Source organism: Halichoeres trimaculatus, unplaced genomic scaffold (genome assembly GCF_033239565.1).
Source record: "Halichoeres trimaculatus isolate MK-OKI-2021-1 unplaced genomic scaffold, fHalTri1.1 fHalTri1_scaffold_10, whole genome shotgun sequence".
NCBI lineage: Eukaryota > Metazoa > Chordata > Actinopteri > Labriformes > Labridae > Halichoeres > Halichoeres trimaculatus.
In genome coordinates, this window is record NW_027437187.1 from 21,102,228 (window position 1) to 21,125,601 (window position 23,374).

At 39.0% G+C, this 23,374-nt stretch overlaps 1 protein-coding gene and 1 long non-coding RNA gene across 4 annotated transcripts in view; one reads left to right on the forward strand and one right to left on the reverse strand.

Annotated features, from left to right (window-relative positions):
- Positions 1 to 23,374, reverse strand: part of chd2 (chromodomain helicase DNA binding protein 2) — a 23,981-nt gene continuing 607 nt past the window's right edge. The window contains exons 2-42 of one of the 3 annotated variants that reach the window (XM_074676776.1): positions 22,258 to 22,322; positions 22,035 to 22,105; positions 19,601 to 19,657; positions 16,489 to 18,412; positions 13,082 to 13,316; positions 12,161 to 12,247; positions 11,947 to 12,008; positions 11,372 to 11,497; positions 10,854 to 11,030; positions 10,615 to 10,754; positions 10,289 to 10,514; positions 10,105 to 10,205; positions 9,986 to 10,027; positions 9,704 to 9,885; positions 9,443 to 9,567; positions 9,132 to 9,348; positions 8,948 to 9,037; positions 8,673 to 8,863; positions 8,398 to 8,586; positions 8,119 to 8,281; positions 7,827 to 7,979; positions 7,296 to 7,367; positions 6,717 to 6,866; positions 6,390 to 6,538; positions 6,206 to 6,302; positions 6,027 to 6,119; positions 5,724 to 5,897; positions 5,458 to 5,627; positions 5,324 to 5,365; positions 5,081 to 5,220; positions 4,863 to 5,001; positions 4,626 to 4,776; positions 4,335 to 4,457; positions 4,119 to 4,238; positions 3,769 to 3,906; positions 3,535 to 3,651; positions 3,245 to 3,423; positions 3,060 to 3,159; positions 2,768 to 2,957; positions 2,325 to 2,571; positions 1 to 1,874 (exon numbers count right to left, since the gene is read on the reverse strand). In XM_074676776.1, coding sequence (XP_074532877.1) covers positions 1,589 to 1,874; positions 2,325 to 2,571; positions 2,768 to 2,957; positions 3,060 to 3,159; positions 3,245 to 3,423; positions 3,535 to 3,651; positions 3,769 to 3,906; positions 4,119 to 4,238; positions 4,335 to 4,457; positions 4,626 to 4,776; positions 4,863 to 5,001; positions 5,081 to 5,220; positions 5,324 to 5,365; positions 5,458 to 5,627; positions 5,724 to 5,897; positions 6,027 to 6,119; positions 6,206 to 6,302; positions 6,390 to 6,538; positions 6,717 to 6,866; positions 7,296 to 7,367; positions 7,827 to 7,979; positions 8,119 to 8,281; positions 8,398 to 8,586; positions 8,673 to 8,863; positions 8,948 to 9,037; positions 9,132 to 9,348; positions 9,443 to 9,567; positions 9,704 to 9,885; positions 9,986 to 10,027; positions 10,105 to 10,205; positions 10,289 to 10,514; positions 10,615 to 10,754; positions 10,854 to 11,030; positions 11,372 to 11,497; positions 11,947 to 12,008; positions 12,161 to 12,247; positions 13,082 to 13,316; positions 16,489 to 16,550 — 5,445 coding nt within the window. In that variant the 5' untranslated portion in view covers positions 16,551 to 18,412; positions 19,601 to 19,657; positions 22,035 to 22,105; positions 22,258 to 22,322 and the 3' untranslated portion in view covers positions 1 to 1,588. The remainder of the gene's footprint in view (positions 1,875 to 2,324; positions 2,572 to 2,767; positions 2,958 to 3,059; positions 3,160 to 3,244; positions 3,424 to 3,534; positions 3,652 to 3,768; positions 3,907 to 4,118; positions 4,239 to 4,334; positions 4,458 to 4,625; positions 4,777 to 4,862; positions 5,002 to 5,080; positions 5,221 to 5,323; positions 5,366 to 5,457; positions 5,628 to 5,723; positions 5,898 to 6,026; positions 6,120 to 6,205; positions 6,303 to 6,389; positions 6,539 to 6,716; positions 6,867 to 7,295; positions 7,368 to 7,826; positions 7,980 to 8,118; positions 8,282 to 8,397; positions 8,587 to 8,672; positions 8,864 to 8,947; positions 9,038 to 9,131; positions 9,349 to 9,442; positions 9,568 to 9,703; positions 9,886 to 9,985; positions 10,028 to 10,104; positions 10,206 to 10,288; positions 10,515 to 10,614; positions 10,755 to 10,853; positions 11,031 to 11,371; positions 11,498 to 11,946; positions 12,009 to 12,160; positions 12,248 to 13,081; positions 13,317 to 16,488; positions 18,413 to 19,600; positions 19,658 to 22,034; positions 22,106 to 22,257; positions 22,323 to 23,374) is intronic. The other 2 variants (XM_074676777.1, XM_074676778.1) reach the window with 2 other exon arrangements.
- Positions 17,366 to 23,374, forward strand: part of LOC141795966 (uncharacterized) — an 11,930-nt gene continuing 5,921 nt past the window's right edge. The window contains exons 1-2 of the long non-coding RNA XR_012598853.1: positions 17,366 to 17,475; positions 17,559 to 17,602. This is a non-coding gene — a long non-coding RNA (uncharacterized LOC141795966). The remainder of the gene's footprint in view (positions 17,476 to 17,558; positions 17,603 to 23,374) is intronic.

Consider the following 23,374-nt stretch of genomic DNA (forward strand, 5'->3'; position numbering starts at 1 on the left):
TTGTGTAACAAAGTTTATTACATATGTTCAAACATATGTACAGCACATTTCTCATGAAGAGTGGTTCTGTCACAAATATAAATTATTTAAACTTTCTTTGAGAACATATGATACAGAAACTGTTATCTGCTTACGGTGGAAGAAAAGATGTGCTGGCTGCTCACTGTAACAGGTCGGTTCAGTCCCCCTGATGAAACACTCACACATGATTTCTGCAAGTCAGTGATGCTAATTTCTCCCCAAATCATCAACCCTTTTGGAAGTCACATGATCATCACCAGAATACATGGTCCCTTCACCAATCAAGTCATTCAGTCAAAATAAATCTGTCTGTAATACTACACATCATGCCTGCATTAGACCCCACCGACACACAGTATGATGATACACACAAAAATAAGGCACAAATGGAGAAGCATTAAAAAAATAATAGAAAACAAGCAAGGGCCAGAAGAGGGCTGGATTTGGCACAGGGAAAGAGTGAATGAAGGTAATAAACAGAATGAAATGTCATCAAAGACTTCCTGATAACGCTTCAACAACCTACCAGCAGCAGTATGTCAGTTTAAACTACAAGCACAAAGTAAAAAAAGAAAAGTTTTCATCACAGCGTACTTTTATACATCATAAAGTACTCATTTACAACAGATGGGTGAATTATAGAGTCTACACTGAGGTACCATTATTAACCATTGTAATACTGAGAGGCAAATATAAAGGATTGTTTTGAGTCATAGTGTTATGAAAGAGTTTGTTTCAATAAATACTGCTTAAAGAGCTTCATTTCATTGGGCCTACCAAGAGGAAAGTGGTTTAAGTGAACAGAGCCAGAACATTGCAATGATTTTTATCGCTACACAATTACAAAACAAACCTATTTGTACACAAGAACTGTGAATTTGCTAAAACCTCCACAAACTTCATGACGAGTGTCTGGAGGAGACATACTGGCTTGATTGATCATTCAAACGTCAAAAAGAATTGGGTGTTATCCCATCCTGGTGCTGCATAAACCCCACATGGTAAAACTTGATTTAGATCAGCTACGTGTTCAAGATGAACGTTTTGAAGGTGCAGATGATAACATAATACACATTCTTTAGTAATGACATCATTCGAAAGATTTAAAGCTAAACACAAAGTAATGAATGTCCATGTCGTGCTTCATCTGGGAATAATCCCATACATTAACCATTCAAAAATGCCAAAACCTTCAGGCACTTTTAGGATTGAGATCAGTCATCAGTTCATGTATCCTAAACCCTCTTGAGATATTAGTCCATGGGACTAAGCATCGATCAGTGTTCCACTCGGTCAGATAGAGTTAATATACTTAAATAAAGTTGCCTGTTTTAGTTTTACATCATGAAGATGACAGGAAGAATCACTCTTCTCCCTCCAGGGCACAAATCATTCACAGCCACAGTCTGCTGGAGGAAAAGAGCAAACTAGTTCTGCTGGTAAAGGGGGTTCAAGTTGATTCCCTTTCCACCTGCAAGCTTATGATTGGCAAGTCCAGACTTGTCCATCAGTAGCATCTGGTACCGACACTGGACAAAAATACCCAGACTGTTTTTCAGGCCTGCTTCTATGTTTTCCTGCTGTTCCAGTTTGGATCTGCAGCAACGTTTGGTTCTGCAGGCCGCTCAGGTGGGGAGCGGGAGTCCTGGGGAGACTTCTGAGCCTGAGGGGAGCGAGGGTCCAGCAGAGGAGGAGGTTTATCAGGGTGGAAGGGTCGGGAGTAGTGCTCAGAACCAGGTGGACCTGCTGGCCTGTGTTCCGGCATCCTCCTGAAGTCCTGCAGAGGGCCTTCTCTGCCTGCGTGGTAGTTGGGACGGAACTCATCAGGACGTCTTCTCTTCGGGTCTGGATTCCTAAAATTAAAGGTTTATATCAGCTGTGTTGTTTAACTCTGAGGTTTTACTTTAAAAAATAGTTACAACCTAAATTTGATCTCAGGAAATTTCACATCAAGATGGTAAAAGAAAAGAATCGACTCAAAATCACAAAAATAATACCTCAAGGTAATAAAAACCAAAAATTTTACTTAAAAGTTGAGCTAAATAAATAGTGAAATGCGGTGTTTCTATTAAAGGAACAACTGTGTGATGTTCATCAGTAAATGTTTTCTTTCCTCTGAAGATATTAAAGTTTACTTTAAGTCAGAAATTCACTCTTCTGTAAAAAACATGATTCCCTATCCTTGCTCCATTATCTCTCATATGTAAATTGCATAACTGTACCTGGCCTGTCTCAAAAATATCCACACGTATTTAAATAAAGCTCTAATCAAGGATCTGTAATCAGGTTTGAATCCCTCTTACCGGTCATAGTAGGGTCTGTGACCCCTGTGGTCCCTGTCGTTGCCGTACTGGTCATATGGCCTTTTTCGAGGGGAGCTGTTGTTGCGATAATTGCCTGAGCTGCGGTAGGAGTCTCCATGAGGACGCCGGTCACCGTAGTGATCCTTGTAGCGGTGCTGGTCGTAGGGATGATGTCGATCTCCCTGCCACGACTGGTTGCTGTTGCCTGGGTAATTGTATTTTCTATCCCTCTGCCAGTCTCCCCTGTCTGTGATAAGAGGTGTGAAGATGATTCAACATGTAAAATCATTATGGTAAAGCTCAAGTACCTCAGCTCTGTCTGATCTATAATGTCTTCAGTCTAAGGAAGTAATCTGCATTTCAGCAAAGACTGAAAACACCTCAGAAGAAATCTACAGCTCTAACTCCTGCTAAGTATCTCTAACAGTTCAGTTCATACACACCATCATTGCTGAAGTGCCTTTTATTAGATGCATTGTATGGTTCTCTGTGGTGTCCGTGGGGGCCAGCCTGAGGCGCATGAGATGCAGCTTTGGAGGGCTGAGTACCTGTGGAGTCTCTACTGGAACCAGACGGCTCTGGTCTGAAAGATTTAGCTCTCCCTGAAGGATCATCCTTCTTCTTCTGCTCCTTCTAGAAACGTAAAGTGTGTTATTTTTTTATTTAAGTCATGTACAGAGAAAGATGTTCACTTCCTACCATTAAACTGAAAAAAAAACAAAAAAAACAACTTGCCTCTTCCTCATGTGATCGCTTCTTCTGTGCCATCTTGTAAAGCTTGTGAAGCTTTCTTGCACCAAATTCCGTAAACTTGGAAACAAAGATCCAGAGATTTCTGCCAAAAAAGGCACAAAGTGATAGTTAGTAAAAGAAGTGGGTGAAAATGGTGAGTATAGGGTAATAATGTGAATTCTGCCAACCTTCTCCATATTTTCACATGTTCGGGGTCACTGTAGGCTTTAAGGCACTCTGTGATTCGGTCTCCAATCTTCAGTAGGCATGTGCGTGTGTGCTGGAGCTGCTCCTGGTCAGACAATCCCTCATCTGGTTTATCCAGCTGCTTCAGGGCCTTCTTTACTGGCCTCATGCGCTCCTTGCACTTCACACACACACAGACACACACAGATGCCTTCTTAGGTGATTTCTAAAAATTAAATAAAATTCCAGCTTGCACATAATACTACCACCACACCCTTCTTATTAAACTTACAATACTGAAAGTCTCCTGGTCGAGTTCATCGTCCTCCTTTCCTTCAATGGGAACAGGATCAGACCCAGCTGTAATGTGAACCGGACCCTGAGTTTTCTTCCCTTTGGCTCCTTTAGCCTGGAAAGACAAAGAAGAGCAAGGTGTCACCCATGATGAGTAGAGACTGGAAAAAGCAGCAACTAAGTGCTTAAAGAAACCCTCTACATTCACACATTGAATAGATGAGGCTGATACCTTTTCTTTCCTTGGCTTGGCACTCTTTTTGTCTTTGTCCTTCTCTTTTTTAGGAGTTCCCTGTTTTTCTTTGTTCTCTTTGTTATCCTTTTTCTTTTGTCTCTTTTTGGCGGGGGACTTGTCTGCTCCATCATCCTGCTCAAATATGAGGAAACAGGGAAAATCACACAAAGAATTTGACTACTTTTAGAGAAAGCCGTAATCATTCGTTTCCACGTTCTGCACTCCTGAATATTTCACAGCCTTATTTTAGTGGGCTGCTTGTACAAATGTATTTTTATTCAGCTCTGTGCAGACTTTTTTCTGCCAGCCCCTCTAGAAAACTCCTATGTCATGATGTCATGTCTCACCTTGACCTCTCCCTCCTCTGACGGGTTGTCGGACAGGCGAGGGGAGGAGATCTCATTTCCTTGCTCATCCTTTAGTACCTTTTCCTTTTTCACCCGAGGCTTCCTCTTCCTCACTTTGACCTTCAGAGGAGGACAGTGGATGAGCTATGTGCTGAGGAGGTTTGATGTGGATCAAATACAAACTTCATGTGGTGCTTTTAGCCAGAAGCAGCTTACCTCCTCCCCTGATTTAGAGAGGTCTGCGTTGTCTTGTTCCTTTTTCAGCAGCTTGAGGAGATACTCGGCCCTGGCCTGTAGTTGCTTGTTTTGGGGCTTCTTGCTTGGATCATCTGGGAGAATCTGTGCAAAGGAAATGAAATGTTTGACTTTACTCATCCTTTGGATGTTTCAGTTTTAAGAGGTAAGTTTTGCCTTATGAAACAGATAAGTTCATCTCAGTTTCTCTGCTTCCTTTTTCTCTCTCATAGAGCATCTCCAACTAAGCAATAAGAAAAAAAAGATGCTTACCTTATCTGCTAGTTTTAGGTCAGGGTCAGTCTTGATCAGATCCCAGTTCCCAAAGCCGTGCTCATAGATGCCAAGCAGGAGCTGGATGTCATCCTGCAGGTCCCAGTCCACATCAAAGTGAGCTACCTTGACCCTACATGTCAGCTTGAACCTGTGGAGGACAGACATGTCAGATTAAAGCAGACGCATTTATATCAGTGACAGGAAAAAAAGACACATTGTCAAACTGTTTCTTACTTATTTCTCTCATCAGGATTGGAGGGCACCGCTTTGTGCAGAGGCTCAAACTCCTCCTCATGCTGGATGATGGACTTGGCATTCACTTGCACTCCTGAGATCTTGATGTTAATTCCTCTCCGCTTCCCAGGACCTTTGGCTGGAAGGAGAACAGACATGAGTCAAATTATACAATACAACACAATTAACAAGACCTTTAACAAGTGAAGTCATTCTACCTTCAACTGGGTTCTCTTTGAGGTGTTCCTCATGCTCCTGCACTGCAGTCACACAACTTGTGTGTATCAACTCTCCAAGTCTCTTCAGGTCAGCTATGGATTTGTCTACCAGCTCAGAATCTCGAGCGATTGCTTCCAACCTGACACAGGAGAAAAAACTTAACTGCATTGTTGGCTCATGTTTAACAAATATATCACTGTAGATTTACTTGATTATATTAATAGTGTTCATACTGTGCTCACCTTTCAAGAGGAGACCCAAACTTCTTGTATGCCTTGATAAACCTGTAAAAAAAGAACACAACAGATATAAATTTGATGGGTCCATCAAAGGGAACATGTAAAAAATGAATTAGGATAAGATGCGCAGTAATTACCTGCGTATCTCTGCATCAGTGAAGCCCTCCACATTGTTTTTGCGAGCTCTGGGTCTTCCTCTCTTCTTTGGCTTCTTGTCATCATCACTATCATCAGTCTCACTCTCAGAGCCCGAAGAACGATGTTTCAGCTTTGAGCCCACGTCACTGTCGCTATCATTAGCCTGAGCCTGAAGGACAGGACATAACAGTTATTAAAAAAACTGGGACACATCAGGGGTTGTATTTTTTTTCCATTCCAGTTAGGATTTAATTTCTCTTTTTACCCTCTTGTTTGAGCTTCTGCTGCGGGGCAGCATAAAGATGTCCTCCATCTCTCGCTGTTTCTCCTCCTCCTCGATTTTGCGACGCTGCTCTTCTGGGATGATGTCGTCCCATTCACGGATGTGCTTCTCCTCGAGATCTGGAGCAGTTTCCTCCATGCTGGAGAAGTTAGCCACCTGTGGATTCATGCATGGTGCAGAGAGAAGGCAAAAAGAGTCAATAGAGAAGAGAAGTCTGATATCCAAGTAGGTCAGAGGTCACTTCATAATAATGCAATAGTCCAACAAAGCGAGTCTGTCAGGCACCTTAAACTGTGACAAAAGTTCATCCGTGGCGCTTGAGCCCTGATCACTTTCTCTCGTTTCAGCCAGTCTCAGGATCTCATCGATGTCCATCTCCTGCAGAAACAGATAATCGTTTAATTGTGCAAACATTAAAAAAAAACTTCAAATGCACTGAAGAAAAGAAATAGTCATCATAAAACCTGAGGCTCAGATTCCTCTCCTTCAGCTTCCTTAAAAAGTTCCTCTGCACCAAACTTAAGGATGGCAGTCAGTTCCTCTTTGTTAAACGGGTTTGAACTGTAGAAATCAAAGTAAACGGTTGAGTTTCTTGACACTGGACACATTTAATCATCAGACACATGTATCTAATTTCTGATGTCTTACTTTGTGTTTCCTGAGCTGCTATCCAGTACAGTTCGACCTGTGGTGTCCATTCTCTGAATGACCAGATGGTCCAAAACCATCTTCTTCTTTGCCCTCTCAATGATGTCCTCCTCCACAGTTCCTTTAGTGACCAATCGATAAATATTCACCTACGGGTGCAAATCAGTCATACACTGTTACTCACACTTGGGAGAGGGAGATAAAAGGAAAATAGTTCAGGGAGGATCAGAACGGAGTGATAGTGATTTTTTTCAATATTGCCCTCCCCTACTTGTAAAATTCTCTGAATATTTAAAGAGACAGACATTCGTTAGAGGAGTGGTTTACCTGTTTCTTTTGGCCGATCCTGTGAGCCCTGGCTTGTGCCTGCAGGTCGTTTTGAGGGTTCCAGTCAGAGTCAAAGATCACGACTGTGTCTGCTGAGGCCAAGTTTATCCCCAAACCTCCAGCTCTGGTGGACAACAGGAAGCAGAAGTCCTGAAAAACAGAAGAAACAGTTCATAACATGTCAAAGAACACTGAAAATCAATGCACACAAGCATTTTTACACGTGTCTTCTGTTAGCAATAAACAGTAAACAACAGTCATAGATTATACTGACTGAAACTGCACTGGTCTGCAAGTTTTGTACTAAATATAGCACTGCTGCAGGTGTATTAAAAAGCAAAGGAAAATTTATTGTTTGATGAAAATAAATCTCAGAAGATTGTTCCAACACTGCTTTTTGTGATGACTAAACACTTAAGTGATGTGGTGATGGGTGCACCACTTAAAGGTCATTGTTTCATTGTCTAGAGTTATTTTCTGTTGTTGTTTAATTTGATATTAAATACCAAATGAGGTCTTAATATTTTTAATCTCTCCATTCTCTATTGATTAACTGCATAAAGTTATGCATGCACGCACCTCCGAGCCTTCTGCGTTGAAGTGGTCAAGTGCCTGCTTCCTGATCTCTCCCTTTATGGAACCGTCCAGCCGCTGGAGAGCAGAGAAGCAAATGCAGAGACAATTAATCATTGAAGTTTTCCTCCGACAAAACCAGCTCCAATGTCCCCGACATCCCTTTGCTCGGCATACCAGTGTAGCCAGTCCATAAGGCCAGATTGATCACAACAGTCTACAAAGAGTAAGTCAGCAAAAATAACCCCAGCAGAGTTACTTGCGGGAGTTCAACAGAAAATAACTTACTGATATAAATAACCACATGAACTCTCAGCCTGGCAGAGTATGTGTGTCACAACACTGACATCTGATGCTCTTTCCTGCTAAATCTACCCAACACAACCCCCACAGGCTGCATCACTGTTAACACCAATAAAGACCACAGTTAAAAGCTTCAGGCTGTCATCATGAAGTGGCACCATAGACACAGTTACAGATCATTTTAGTAGAAGCTTAAAGAAGTTCAGTTATCATCAGATATTATGTAAATCCTACCTGGAATGGGTAGCGATTCTTTGCGAGGTACTCTGCCAGAATGTCCAACATCCTGACCATCTGAGAGAAGATCAGGACTCGATTTCCTCTTTCTCTGAGTCTGGTCAGCAGCTTATCCAGCAGTACTAGTTTGCCACTGCCCCTCACCAGCCCCTAAATGATCAAAAGTTAAGGTATGAACAGAGGAAAGAAGCAGCACTTCTGTTTGTTTAGTCGCAACTAGCTCCCCTTGCAGAGCGCAGATGTCCTGGGGCGATGCTGCAAGCTAAAGTGGGCTCATGAGGAGATGTACCTGCAGGTGTTCCTGTTGTGTTTCCGTTTCTCCCTCCTCAGGCTGTTTAATAAGGAAACTATGGTTGCAGCATTTTTTAAGCTCCATGACAATGTTCAGGAAGCCGGAGGAGCTGCCTCGGGTGCCTTTGGAAAGAGCTTTGTAATTCCTCGTTAAAATCCACCTGGAAATATTGAGGAACAAATTTTGTTAATGAAGACGAGAAATGCGCCCAAGCTGTGTTGGAGTCTGATGTAAGAAATGGGTTATGAAAGACAGAAATGGATTTTTACAACATACTTGTAAAATTGTTTCTGCTGTGCAGTCATGTCTACTCGAAGGATCTGCTCCACCTTGGCAGGGAGAGATTTCTCCACATCTTTTTTCACACGGCGCAGAAGAAACGGCTCAAGGACCTTGTGCAGACTCTGATAACCATTATCTCTTCCTTTCCCATGCTCATCCTCAAAATCCTCCCAGGAATCAAACCTACAAGTGAACAAAACGGAAAACAAACACTAATCATTTCCTGCATTTCACGCCGTTGTTCGGTTTCATATTAAACCAGGACTTACTTGTCAGGCATGAGGAAGTGCAGCAGTGACCAGAGCTCTTTGAGGGAGTTCTGCAGTGGTGTGCCAGTAATGAGGAGTCTGTGGTTGGACCTGAACTCCATTAATGTTTTGTACAGCAGGGAGTCGTCGTTCTTCAGCCTGTGAGCTTCATCCACACCTAGGAATGCCCAGTTTATGTTTCCGAGAACCCCCTAGAAGCAATGTAACGTGTCAATTAAGCAGTTACCACTTTTCATGCTATAGAACTGTAAATAAATCCTGATTACTGAATCTACCTTGTCTTTAAGAAGAATTTCATAAGTGGTTAATAAAGCATTAAAACGGATTCGTTTCGTTTGATGGTTCACCCACTCATAGTCCCGGATCTAAAGCAGAAAACAGAAACAGCAACTTAAGTTAACGTAAATGAATCTGAGGGTACCATCAGACAGTTAGCTGAACTCTTCAGACCAAACTCACTGTTTTCCTACTCATGACGTCACCGAGGTAGACCACCACGTTCATATCCGGAGCCCAGGTGTCAAACTCCCTCTGCCAGGAGGTGAGTGTGGACAGAGGTACCACTAAGAGAAAAGGCCCATACAGCTGGTGCTGGTGAAACAGATAGGAGAGGAAGGAGATAGTCTGGATGGTCTTTCCAAGTCCCATCTCATCAGCCAGGATGACGCTGTTACACCTGAGGTAGGGGAGTAAGAATAAAACAGGGCTTAAAACCTGATGATAACACAAAACAATCATTCTTTACTCAATGATTCTGATTTGAGAATTACCTGCACCAGGAGTGTGCCAACCAGTTCAAGCCATCCAGCTGATAATCTCTTAGCTGAAGGTTTTCATCTCCTATGTAAGATGGCTGTTTCTTCAGAGGAACAAACCGTGGCCTTTGCTTCAACACCTGAAATAAGAGTCATGTTTTCAATTATAAGGATCAAGTGTAATCATTTTTAAAGATTATTTTAATCCTAAGGGGAGGAATTAAGGGATTACTATCTAACATTGGGCCATTTAAGTGCTTTGGATTTGTCTCATACCTTGCAGTCTTTGGAAGGGACAGTTTTACTCGAGTTTCTGTTCATGAAGGCATCAATGCAATGCTGAAACTTCTTTCCAACCAGAGCTCCATCTTCCCAACTGCACTCTGAGTAGGGTAAGCCCATCCACTTGCATAGATATTCTGGCTCATTGGATGAGGATGAGGTCTTGTGACTGTGAGCTGTTCAAAAGAAGAATAAAGGAAATAAATATTTGACAGTAAGCGCTGGATTCCAGCCAACGCCATGAAACTCTGGTGTGAAATAGGAAAAGGGACTTACAGGGAAAGTCTGAGGATCCTGGTGTCTTTCCTGTTTTTGTTGCTGTAAACAGTAATGTTCACTTTAGTGCACACAAAGTTGTTGATATAAAGAGAAAGACATTTGCGATTATTTCTTACCAATGACACGCTCCACAAACTGAAACTGTTTGCTTAAATCAGAAGTGAGCTCCTGTTGGCAGTTATGAAACTCTATATCCTCTGGAGAAGCCTTCCTCAGCCTGCAAACAGTGACAGAGCATTAAAAACCTTGAAAATACAAACATTTGTAGATTAAATGTTGATGTCAAGCCAAAGTTTTCACCATAAAGTGAGCTCTTCATGTTTCTTCTTGTAGTTGTCCAGTTTTTTTATTCCTTTGACTTTTTGCTGTGTCAGAGAGTCAATGCTCTCCCATGTGTTGTGGATGTAGGACCAGCCCTTCCACTTGATAAGATACTGAGTCTCCGATTCGTCGTTCTCGGGGTCAAAGCCTTCGCACGGGTCCCCATTTTCCTCCACAGCATACACGGTGGTGGAGGCTCCAGTGGCTACAAAAAAGAAAGATAAAAATGTTTTAAACTGTTGTAATGAGGCAAATGCACTTTGAAGATCTGAGGAAAAGGTACATCAAGAGTGTGAATGCTTCACCTCCTTTTTTTGCAGTTCTAGTGTCCATGACTCGTTCAATGGTCTCACTGTCATCGTCCTGCTGCTCCTCTCCAGCATCTCCGGTCATTTCAATCAAATCATCAGAGTCTGTTTCAAAGTCATGTTGGTCCTCTTTGTAGCTGTAGCATCAAAGAACAAAGAGAATGTCACAGCCTTAATACTTTTCAATACTGCTTTCAAAGTAAAAAAAAAAGAGCACTTCTTGTTTGGTAACGCACCTTTTGACTTTAGTTGCACCCCTCCTACGTGTTTGTCTCTTTGGAGTGTCCTCGTCGTCGTCATCATCATCGTCGTCATCGTCATCATCCTCATCCTCTTCAGGTGACGATTCCTGTTTCCTGGACTTCCTTCCTTTTTGAGACAGCTGCTTTTTGCCAGTAGATTTGGTCTGAGGTCTGGAAAACACACAATTAAGCACAGAAACAAAACCATAACAACTTAGATCCAGTCAGGAATCAGTCTCTAAAGTTATTGTCAGAGGGACTTTAGATCTTAATTGAAAAACTGCAGCTGATGGTAGATCTAATCATTTAATTTTAAAAACTCAAATTAATTATGGATTACATTTTTTATTCAGATTGGACTTTATTATCAAAGGCTGCAGCATCCAATTTCATACTTTACACCAAATCAAAGAAGGAAAAGTGTAATCAAGATTGTCCACACTACTATCGATGAATGATTTGAGATGACCAGTGGGTAGCTGTCTGATGGCCAGGCTTTGCTACACTCTTACCTTCTAGCAGGAAGTCGTCTGGATCTAACTTTTTTCTCTTCCTGCTCACTGTCTGTACTGTCGGAAGTCTCCTTCTCCTCCTCCTCCTCTTCATCATCATTTGAGTCATCATCTTTCCAGATATTTCTTACAACAAAGAAATGCCACAAGTTCACCCTCAGGGCCCATCACTGCTTCAACCAATTCATGATGTAATGAGATATAGGCCATAGGGTGTTCATCACAGCAGAATTTGATCAGGGATAAGCCACCGATCCACCCAATTAGATTTTGTCTAAATATAGAACATCACCTGGCTGCCTGGCTGAAACTAAAGGAGCCCATTTGGAGCAAACAGATACCCATTTAACAAACAAGCGTTAAATAATGACCACAATATGAACACACACTGCAAAGACGATGTCCAAAACCCATGAATGAAATAAAGATACAGCTAAGAAAAGAGTTTAGTTTAATTCTTTCAACATGGCTGAATTAAAAGAAAATAATGTCCTATCACAATAAATATTAACAAACAAAAATAAGAAAGAAATAACATAAACATCACCACTAATGTTCACAATCTTCAAACTTACTCCTTTTTCTTGGCTCTTGATGGTTTCCTCTTTGGACTTTCACTTTCAGAGTCACTGCTACCCTGTAGAAACACGCAGCACAGAAACCAAACCCAGCAGCACATGCTTTATTAAATCCACTAGATGGCGCCAGTGTTGCATTCACCAAATGTACAACCATCCAGAAAAACATCATCCTGATTAGGTGCTGTGTGTCTTTGCTGCTGCAGCTTACCCCTGCTCCAATGTTTAATCGAGCTGGCTCCTGTCTGCTGCGATTTGACCGCCTGACTCCGTACACGTCTGGATGTTCGTCCCACAACTGTGATCAAAGAGCAACTGCTGTCACAGAGATAATGACTTCCTTTCACACAAACATGACCTGGTCCAGTCACATTTTTCAGTCTCATTAGTTAGTAGGTGTTGTTAAACTATAATTATGTATCATTTTCTTTCTGTGAGTGGGAGTCAGGACCATGACAACATGGTATTACCCAACAATGTCCAACAGTGTGGCTTGACTACATGTGTCATATTTTTAAAATTTTACCAAAAACCTTCCATCATCTGGTTGATTTTAACCTGGTCATGTCTGTGCACTTCTGTCAGAAACAGGACAAACTAAAGTCATCAGGTTTCATTTTTTATCTGAATTGGAATCCAAAGATTCTGAATGAATACTGTAAGTATCTAAACTTGACAAAGTACTTCATAATTATTCTAATATTAGTTCCTCTGAAAGTGATTCCTTAGAATGATTTTTTTTTTAACATAATTTCCAGTTTGAGTCGCTTCATAAAGTTTGCTAAAGCACTGATGTATTTTAACCAAAGGCAACAGCTCTGTAGGGGAAATGTATGTTTTCCTTGATTCAGATTGAGCGCATCTAAATTGTTTTAGTCTTTTATCAGTCTGACTGCAAACTGAGGCGTAAAAGAAGAGGCTACACCGACTGGCACTCAGGTAATGATTTGGGTTGTGTACTAACAATCCTGGCTCTTAGATGCAACTACAACTGTCCTGTTAATCAAAGCTCTGTAACCACATCAATAGCCTGATTTAACAAAGTTAACTCCATCTCCATCATTAGAGGACAAGATTCTTATCTGCGTTGACACAGAAGACTTAGTACCCCCTGAAGTTCAGTGACCTTTACCTTTTTCACATCCGCCAGCCGCTCCTTCTTTTTGGCTGGCTTATCCTTGACTTCTTCTGTGTTTTGCTGAGATTTGGAGCCTGCAGACTCACTCCCTGACTCTGAGTGACTCTCTGACTCTGAGGAGCTGTTTGATTCCGAGTTGTGGGATCTCCTCCTCTCACTGCCATGCTCGCTCTCTGACTGACTGCCCGACTCTGAGGCGGAATGGTTGGATTCTTCCGACGCCGAGTTGCTACAGGGACAAAAACATGTTCAGATTTTTGAATTTGCACTGCATGTTTCTCAAGCTAATGTTCAGGCCTTAGTTAACTGTGGCAACAAATAGCAAGGTCTAAAAATTTTCAAAGGCACACACTCTGTGTAGGACAGGAAGACACTGCACAGGCTTAACACTGTGAGTAAATTATGTCTTAAGGGCAACAGGAATCCTGAACTTTGTTACATAATAGTTTGTGCACCTTGCTCTGCTAACAGGTTTATAACAGCCTTATTCTCTCTAAGGCACACAAATCCTCTTACAGTCATTCTGAAAGCCTTCCATCTGCTTTCAGCGCTAAAATAACGGTTTAAACCAGAGCTGAACTTTAGTCAGCACTAGCTTAAAAATCTCCAACCCATTACGTATACTACTACAAATCAAAACTAGGTTAGCAGAAAGAAATTTGCAAAAATACAATAGTAAACTCTTGTTCAATTTTTTAGTGCCCTCTAATTTTTCTGTGAATGGTAAAACTGAGAGACATCATGAAGGATGTGTGCAGGCCTAAAGTAGAGGAAGCACTACAGATTAAAAGGAAGATAACAGAGAAAAAGAAACATCAAATATGCTTTAACCTCTGGTTGATTAACAGTTAGAATTTCATTTATTTGGGGGCAAAGTTAAAGAAAAAGTACAATTCTGCACACAAGCAGCTTTAATATAACCCCCCCTCACAAAATCAAGAGAATATTTCTCACCGGCCATTACCAGACTTACATGAATTCAAATTGCATTACAATGTTTCTCAACCATTTACAAATAAGCAAACATGTCTTTGTAATGTAATGAGATGGCATTAAATTTATATATTTATTTATGAGGGTTCAACAGTGTAGAAAACCTGAAGCTTGGTGAAGCGACCTCTAAGGTCTGACTTTCCCTGCATGCAGTACATCATCTGGACACATGGGGGTGCCAACCATCAATGATGCCCAAAAATCACTGCCTTAAGTGGACTATTTTGGAGAGACATCCTCATTAAGAGGTTATAAAATTCATTGAAACTATCAGTAATTAAATGTTTTATATTAAGTTTAAAATTTGCTCTTATTTTTTGTCATCATTGTTTTTTACATGACATTTTATTCTTTCATTGCAGCAATTAGTGGAATAACAAATACATGGAACATGGATTATTTATTCTGATGTAATTCATTAGCCCACTGTGGACAGAGTGGGTATAGTTGTACTATATTGGACCTGACAGTCTGGACTTCCTAAAGCTTTAATCACCAAACCTGGAAGTGAAAGGCTCCTTCCTCTTTAAGTGAGGTCAAAAGAAGGGAGGGCAGTGAAAGAATTTCTGAATTATCATTGGCTGGCTTGTTGCTAGGTGAAAGTCTGGCCTATAGGAAAGAAGAGTGCAGGCTTTCCTGTCTCTGAACTCTTCCTGTTCCTCCTCCATGTAGTTCTCTGAGCAGAGTTTTAATACAGATAAGTGAGCTAGCTGGCCACACAAAGCAAGGGCCATTTTGTGACTCCAGAGAGTATGTATACAGCACTTTATTGTGAGACATTTTGTCACACAATAGCACCACACTTTCTGCTGCTCATTCTGCTATTCTACATATCCAGAGTGCTTTCTGGTCAGTATAAGTTTGTGTTGTCATCAGGAGAGTGTGAAATATTTCACTCACAGCTGAAAAAGACTAAAATGGCTGCCACAAAATCACACAGAGAAACTACAAGTGTGATGTAACCTGCTGCAGTGAACAGTCAGATAAATGCAGTCAAAGGGATTACCTGCATTAAGCATCACAACTTCTTTGTGTAATTTTCAGCTGTGATACGGCTTCATTATTGTATGGCAGCAATTCTGACATCAAGAATTAACATTGTGCCACAGTATTTGCACAAAAATAAATCAAAACAGCACAGAAAGTAATGTTTAGGTATTTGAGGTCTTTCTGCATTCCTGCAATGTCCTGACATAATGCAAATCACCTGACATTAGTTTGTAAAGCCATCTTTATTGACCGAAAATGTGTGGTTACCACTCATTTCATTAGATTTGGTTACCTGACATGACACACATATAAAAATATTTAAGGAAGAATAAATAAAACCCTGTCAAAACATCACATTTTATGTCAAGACTTGGGAACAACATTTTTTTTTCAAAACAACTGCCTTTCAAGTACATAGACAACCAGACATATAAAGAAAATGTTAATTCTGTAACAGTTACAATCAAAAAGTAGTTCAGTTGGCAAAATTATATATCAGAATTAATGTGCATGAATGCAGAATGTTCCCTTTCAGCTTATTAATTAAAAAAGTTCAAACAAAACGTTTTTCTTAGATGTACAAGCCACAATTTAAGTTTTAAGAAAAGATTACTTATTTCAAATAGAAACTGTTCATTTCAATGAGGCCAAAACAGGAAATAAAAACAAACCTACCCTCAAAACAAAGACAAATTTAAGGTGAAACTGACACGACATCAGAATATAACAAAAGATGTAATTTGCAGTTAGATTCAAACAAAATATCATTTACAGTGTATTAAAATCTTGAAATTGGAGACAAGAAGAAAAGCTAAATATCAATGCACAAGAAAACTTCAAGTTTTTAAATCTGCAGTTTTAACACTACTTTTAGCAGGTAACATGAAAGAAAAAAGATCCAAATAAAAGCAAAAATTGTTGCATCAAACATAAAATCAAAGCTGAAGAGCTACAAACAACAAATGTTACACAACCACTGTAAATAAAACTGAGTGTAATACTGATCATGAATATCACTGTGGCAATACACGTGTTGTGGAAGTAAATAAAATCTTACAACATTGATAAAATGGTGCATTGCAGTGCCACAACTAGTATGACAAGGTCATTTTAGTTAATAGTCACAGGACAATTAATTCTTAAGACAAGTCATTTGACACAGGATAAAGGAGTGTAAAACATCCATCTTGTGGGCTATGATGTCCTAACAGAGGCCTGAAACCCCAGTATTGAGTGTAAGAAATGGTAGGAAAATCAGGGTGTGGCTATTAAACAATAGCAAGGTCATTCATGACAGTGGTGCACTTCATCAAAACCACGTAGTAAATACATACACAGGTGATCAGCCATGCTTGACAATGTAAACAATCAAATCAGATTAGAAAAAGGTAAAAGGGAAAAAAGTGAAAGGATCATACCTTGATGCGTTGCTTTGAGTCGATCCTTCATCCTCTTGTTTTTTACTTTTATTCTTCATCATTGTAGTATCCTGACAACCTCAGGTTGATGTTTTGTCCTGGTATTTACTGTCAAAAAGTTAGAGGCATGAACTATCATGCAAGTCCCACAAGATTGTCTTTGCTCAAGTGGCAGTAAAAACCCAGGCGATGCGACACGAGTGATGAAAAGGCTAATAAAGCGAAATATTTTAGTTGCATTGTTTAAATCGATTATTTAAAAATAGTGAAGACACGACAGGTGTTTCTACAATAAGTTGAACATCGTAGGCATGTCTTTCAATATAGTCCACGGATCGAGCCGCATGCAATTAATTCTAACTGCGTCATCACACGAAGGATAAGAAAAATAAGATTTGAAAATAAGAAAAGCAGTAAACTATGCACTACACGATGTAAACACAGCAATTCAATGTTGATAAAGGTGGTTACCTATAAATGAACTTTTACTTTCGCGTTCGCTTTGTCCTACGGTTTTATCCGACTAGAATAAAATTAATAAAATGCGACAGTAATAACTTAAAAATAAATTATAAAAAAGGACAGTTGTTTCAAAAAGCTTGTAGGCCTCTACAGTCTTCAGCTGGTGACAGACTCAGAGCTACGGAGCCGAGCAGCACACTAAAAATGGAGGCGCGCCATGGCTGCCAGAGCCCTGTATGGAAAACAACGACAAGCACTCCCACAGCACAGACGGCTCATTCGGCTCCGAAAAACAGCCCGAAAACCACAAAAAACACCAGAATATCCGTTAAAACAGCGATCGTACTAGCCCACAACAAAAGTTTAGGTCAGATTAAGGCGGTTTCTGTCGAAAAACGGTCCAGAAAAACGGTCAAACGAAAGCCCATGGCACCCTTCCCAAGGCTCAGCCGCCATCTAGAGCTCCTTCCTAGCTCTGAAAGCTTTGCCTTTGATTGACGTTATTTCCATTTACCCAGCACTCAGGTGATGTTTTAGTCCCACCCCTTTTATTGTGTTTAAATGTTGCTTTTATACAAAACTTACGTATATGTATTTTTCATCTACAGGACACATGCTAGAGGTTGAAATATTTCGTTCCACTTCATAAAAGGTAAGAATATTCAGACCATTTTAAAGTCTATTTTTCTTTGCACCATTTGCATCACTTCCTGCTCAGGCAGGAAGGAGGACAGCAAGGGGCCATTTTAGGAAGCCTTTGGAAACCATTTTTGGTCAAGCTTGAAACTTAAAATACCTCTTGCTATTTAACTGTTATACTTAACTGTTTTGAACATAAAGTTGAGATTTATCGGTGGCACCAAATGAAGACGAGACTTGCATTTTCATCAACCAATCAATTTTAAGTTTCACCTCCTTAAAACTTCGCATGTAATGGCTCCCCCAGAGTAGAAAAGTTTATTTTAAGACATTCGTAAACCAAAGCTAAAGCACCAACTTCAGTTCAAGAATAAACAATTTTGTGAACGTAACACTAAGTCAAAGGAAAGAAATGAAGTGACAAATTGGTTTAAACATTCAAAAACCAACAGTGGGGCCACAACGTTATTCACATGACTTCAGCGTCATACAAATGCGCTTAATGTGTCCTGGTGGGTTTCAGGTTACTTAATAAAACAAAGCCGAGAAGAATTACAAGATCATACATTTTATTTAAAAACATCATCTTAATATACAATGACGGATGTAGTTTTCCCCAAAAAATAGTAAAAGTTTGCAAAAAGTCCATTTTACAGCTAGCGCTGGTCCTCCAGTCCATGTTGTTGTAAAAAATAAAAATCCAATCAAAGTCCAACCAGACAACCGTTTCGTCTTGACAAAATTTGGCTAACTGCCAAATAACTTGTCATCTTCACGTTAAACAACGCTGTCTCCACTTCAGCATTATCCAGTTGAATGGGGTCTTGATAGGATAAAAAAGAGGAAAGTTGTAAGCCCACAGTGCAACTGAAAAGATAATTGTTCACTATCCTGCAGATAAAGATAGCATGCTAAGGGTCGCTACAATAGGGACTGAACAATACATAGCTAGTGGTCAGCTGAGTTAGCTAGCACTGCACAAGTGCATGACTTTCACTGACTTGTCTGTACTTTCTAAGACGTCCTAGTCACGCACAGAAGAGAGGAGTTGCTGTTCTTGGAAATTTGTGACTCATATTGACACAAGACACAAAACCCAAAAGCAGGGTTTCGTAAACCAGCATCGTAACTTTTACATGTTAGTTGCCTACACTCAATGAGTAACCAAACAAATCTTTCAAGGCATGGTTCCGTCAAATGACTTTACAAAAGCTATGTTGTTGGGTGAATTCAAAGTTATCGGCAAAATCACATACAAGCTGAGCAAGGGCTCAAACTACAAAGTAATTCATCAAATCACCACTAGGGGTGTGATGATTACCCATGAGTCTTAATAGTGTAACAGCAGTATAACAAAAAAAGTTAAACTATTAAAAACACCACACTGGCATTCAAGTAAACAAGTCCAAAATTAGATCTGCCTTAAATGACAAACAAATATGAAAGCCACCAAAGCAATGTCAATCGACCAACAGATGGCAGACAGACACCTTAACAGCATCCAATAACTATGACATAACCTTCAAACAATATCAGTTTTTGTATACAAGTTATTGAAAATAAAAAACAACATATTTTGGCTAAAAAAAAACAAAAAACAAATTGTAAATGATATTGGCTGGATTTTATCATGTTTTTGTCTTTGAGACTAAAATTGATTAATCATCTATAGCCCTAGAACAATGGGGGTTTTATGTAGATTACAAACATGAGGAAGCACAGCCAATGCTCATTTCCCCCCACAGTAACTACAGCTTGAATAAATCTAGATGATGGCAGTGGCCGATGTATGAACTACAGTATGCATAAACCACTGTTAAGCACATTGGTTTATTGCTAGCCTAAAGAGCTTGAAGTACATCAGTAATATTTCTGCGACAAATGATATGAAAGAGCATAAGTCCTATAGTTGTACTCTCAACCTCTCTTTGAATAGTAAAATTTTAGTTTATCGTATTTTACTCATCGGTGAATAAAAAAACAAAATCAAATTAAATGTGGAAAAACTTACAGAGTTGTCTTCTTTTTCTTCAAAATTTGAAAATCTTCCCATCAGAGCATGTCTCTCCTGAGGAAGAGAGAGAGAATGATGAATGATAGCTGAGTAAACAGCCATTAAATCCACATAGAGATAGTGAATAATACTTAATTGTGGCTGGCCCTGAGTTTGATGGGTTAGCTTTCAAATGCTTAATTTTAAATTCCAAAATGCTTGATTTTTTAAAACAATCTCAAACAGGAGGAATGAGTATCCCAAAGATATTTCTCTCCAAACTTTTAACGGATAAATGTATACACAGTACTCTTTCACAAAAGAACCCAATTCAGAATCTGAAGTTAAAACATGTCTTATTCAGTTAATTATTGTAATTTAGCAGTCAATACTTTTGTTGGGTTTGTACCAAACAAATCAGTACTTTTTTCCATGTCAGGACAGAACAAAAAAACACTTCAGAACTCCACCTTACTGAAACATCCTTTCTTGTGGTTGTGGTGCACTTGTACATAAAAGTAATGTTTGTCACCCTTTACGGGGTTGTGGGGTTTAGTGCTGTATAGTGTTTGTTACAAAGCTATGCCAAACTCTCAAAGAGTATCAACAGACTGCAAACTGGACTTGTGTTGCCAATAATAAAACATTTTTTCCACTGAGTTAATATTACTGCTAACCATATTTTGTTTTGAAGCTAATCAAAGTACGTGTTCAGAGTGACTTTCAAAATAGCCTTTCCTGATAAATCCAATGTCCTTTGTTTAGAAAAAAGATTTGATTATTTTTTGTTATTTATAATAGACCCTCAATTTCTGTAAATGATTTGGCAATGCAAAATGGTCTCACCATGACTTAGATGCACTGATCCCAAAAAAGGAATAATAAGTTTACAGTTTAGGTTTGAAGAATTCCATATTGGATTTTTTTGGCACAAACCAAAAGCAGTGACTTGAACTGATCAGTGCAGTTCAAACAACCAGAGGACTCATAATGGTAAATCCAGTATCAGTCAAGGTTATTAATTAGATTAGTTTGACTGCTACTACAGTGCATTTATGAATAGAACTGTATTGTGAAACAACCCCTTAGGTTGTCCTGACCAAATGTCATGAGTTTGTTCATACAAAATGTTGATGACTATTTGGCATTGCGTAGGTCGTCAAAATTTAGACCCAGGTAAAACAATATACCAAATGTGGAAACAAATGTCTCTTTGCAAATTATTTCTTATTAACCAACTATTTAAAGATACCTTCGCGCAACTAGTGGCAGTCATGCAAAAACTTGAGCATAAAGATGATTTAACAGGTGAAACTTTAAGTTTTTCATGGATGACAAAATCTGAGACTGGTACCGTTTAAAAAAAAAAACAAAAAACTAGGCAGTGTTAATGCACTTCTTTTAAGATGGGCATATATACACAGGGTTTAGAAGGCAATGAATCACTTTTTGATTTTGCCTCAAGAGGGCATTTGAGGAACTGCAATTTACAGTGGTACTGCTATGGTTGTATTTTTCTCTGCCCCACAGGTTGTCTCTTGCTAGGTCATGGGAAAAAGGTCATCTGTTGTTGTCTCTTCAAAGGAGTGGGGTTAAAATGAGCAGGTGGTTGTTACTGAGCATCAGTGTTTAAATTTGGCTGCCTTGTGTTGCCAAAGATTACAAGTTTTTTTGGGGAGGGGCTGTACCAACAACCCTGGAGTACACTAATATCATAGGCTTTCAGTTTAAAGGTGAAGTGGTAAATTAAAAAAGGTTGCAACAAATATTTGTTGCAAATGCCACCAGACAAGAGTAAAATATTGCGCATGATTAGAAACTTTCCAACTTTTTCCTACATCGCTGTTAGCTGTTTTAAAATGCCTACGTATTAAATATGACTATTGCTCAATAACTGAAAAGTGCTGGTTTTGTTGTACATTATACAATTTTATTGTAAAAAAACTTTATTATATCAAGTGTTTTGTGGGTTAGCAAGTTCAACAGGGGACCTTAATAACTTAAGGTTACGGTCATCATTGAGGAAAACTTACAATGGCTCAGGTGTCAAACCGAGACTGAGAATTGCTTTTACAACAACTCAATAGTCAAACACTATGATGAAAATAACCTTGGGCTTTTGGTCCCAAGTACATTTTTTGTTTTTAACTGTATGTTCTTGCCCTGTCATACACTAGGGGGCAGAACTGTCCGATCTTCTGTTTTACCATAATTGCTTACATTGACAAATGGCACTTATTTTCCAAGACTATATTTTTAAAAAATCACCAGTTGTAGCATTTCTTTATTAAGACACCCACCTAAAAGGAAAAAACTACAATGCTCATTTCGCGCTAAATGGATAATGTAATCGGTAACAACAGTAAGGTTAAGACTGCTCTAAAAGTTAAACACATCAGTAACAGGAAAACAGTTTTCTGTCTATTAAATCAAGCTGTAAAATGATGCTTACATTCCCCATTGCAGTGTAAATATCCAGATTCTTCTGCGTCATGATTTCATGGTCGTAAATAGATGTCAACCCTGAAAAAAGAAAAAACAACAAATCATAATTGAAGTGTGACAACAGCACACCCTAGGGAGGACTTGAAAGAAGTAGTCAAGAGAAAAATGCTAGTAATACCGATAATTGGACATGAAGTCAGGAATTACTGTAAAAATGCACAAGAACATACCATTTAGCTTGGGTCAGATGACCTTCTTTCTTCTCCAAAGTTCTTTGGGAAAATTGGTGGAATCCCTGTGAAACACAAAAATAAGATTATCGTTACTTTTGTCACAGCTAACAAAATCGTAACTTGTATCAGTGAAAAAAATGGAACATACGCGGGCTTTTAGTTTTTGAGGGTTGTGAATGATTATTTTCTGGAATATCTAACTTCTAATTAGCATTTTTTTTAAAAAAGCTTAAGTAATTAGATACATCACTATTTTGCAAAATGTCTTGTTTTTGTGGTAGCTAAAATGCGACTATTGGTCTTCAACTGTAACACCCAATCATGTAAAGCTTTAAGAAAACATTTTGTTATGCGCAGGGTGATATTAATCCTTTTGATTTAACTATACATGTTTAATATCTACAACAAAAGGTTGTTTGGAATCAATTGCGTGATGTGTAGTATATGTCTCCAATCTAGACAACCTGACAACACTGTCGGTAAGACTGCATAGAAGAAATAATTTCTTTATTTATTTTTACAACAATATAATCCATTTTTTCATAATTCACAAACTTGCAGAGAAGCTTTTTAGAATGATTTTCTTTTTAGTTGAATATTATGTGTTATTAGACATGGAAAACCAAATAAATGTAAATATTTAAATTACCTCTCCAGCCAGTCCCTCAAAGGGTTAAAAGCCAACACCCTACTTTGTATTTCGAAGTATATGTAAGCTTTTTGTATCATATAGTCTTCAATAGACAATCAAATCTGGTATTGAACATGTTTAGTGTCTACAAATGAGAAAATTCCAGTTATTGTTGATTTAAAGAACATTTTTTCAACTTAAAATAAATTGCATAAACTCTTAATAAATAATAAGTATGAAGCACCCATGACTTACATAAATCATGGTTTTACAACGTTTGATCACCCTGTCAAAAGATTTTGTGGTAAAATAGCTATTTTTATGTATATTTTTAGAATGCAAAATGTTGAAAAACTCAAAAAACCGTCTAAAGTGAAAATGTGCAAAAAATTGCTAAAGACTGGTGTGTTGGCATCCATCAATGTTATTTAATCACTCAAAACGTTAAACATCTGCTGTTTTAAGTTGTTTTCGTCGAGCAAA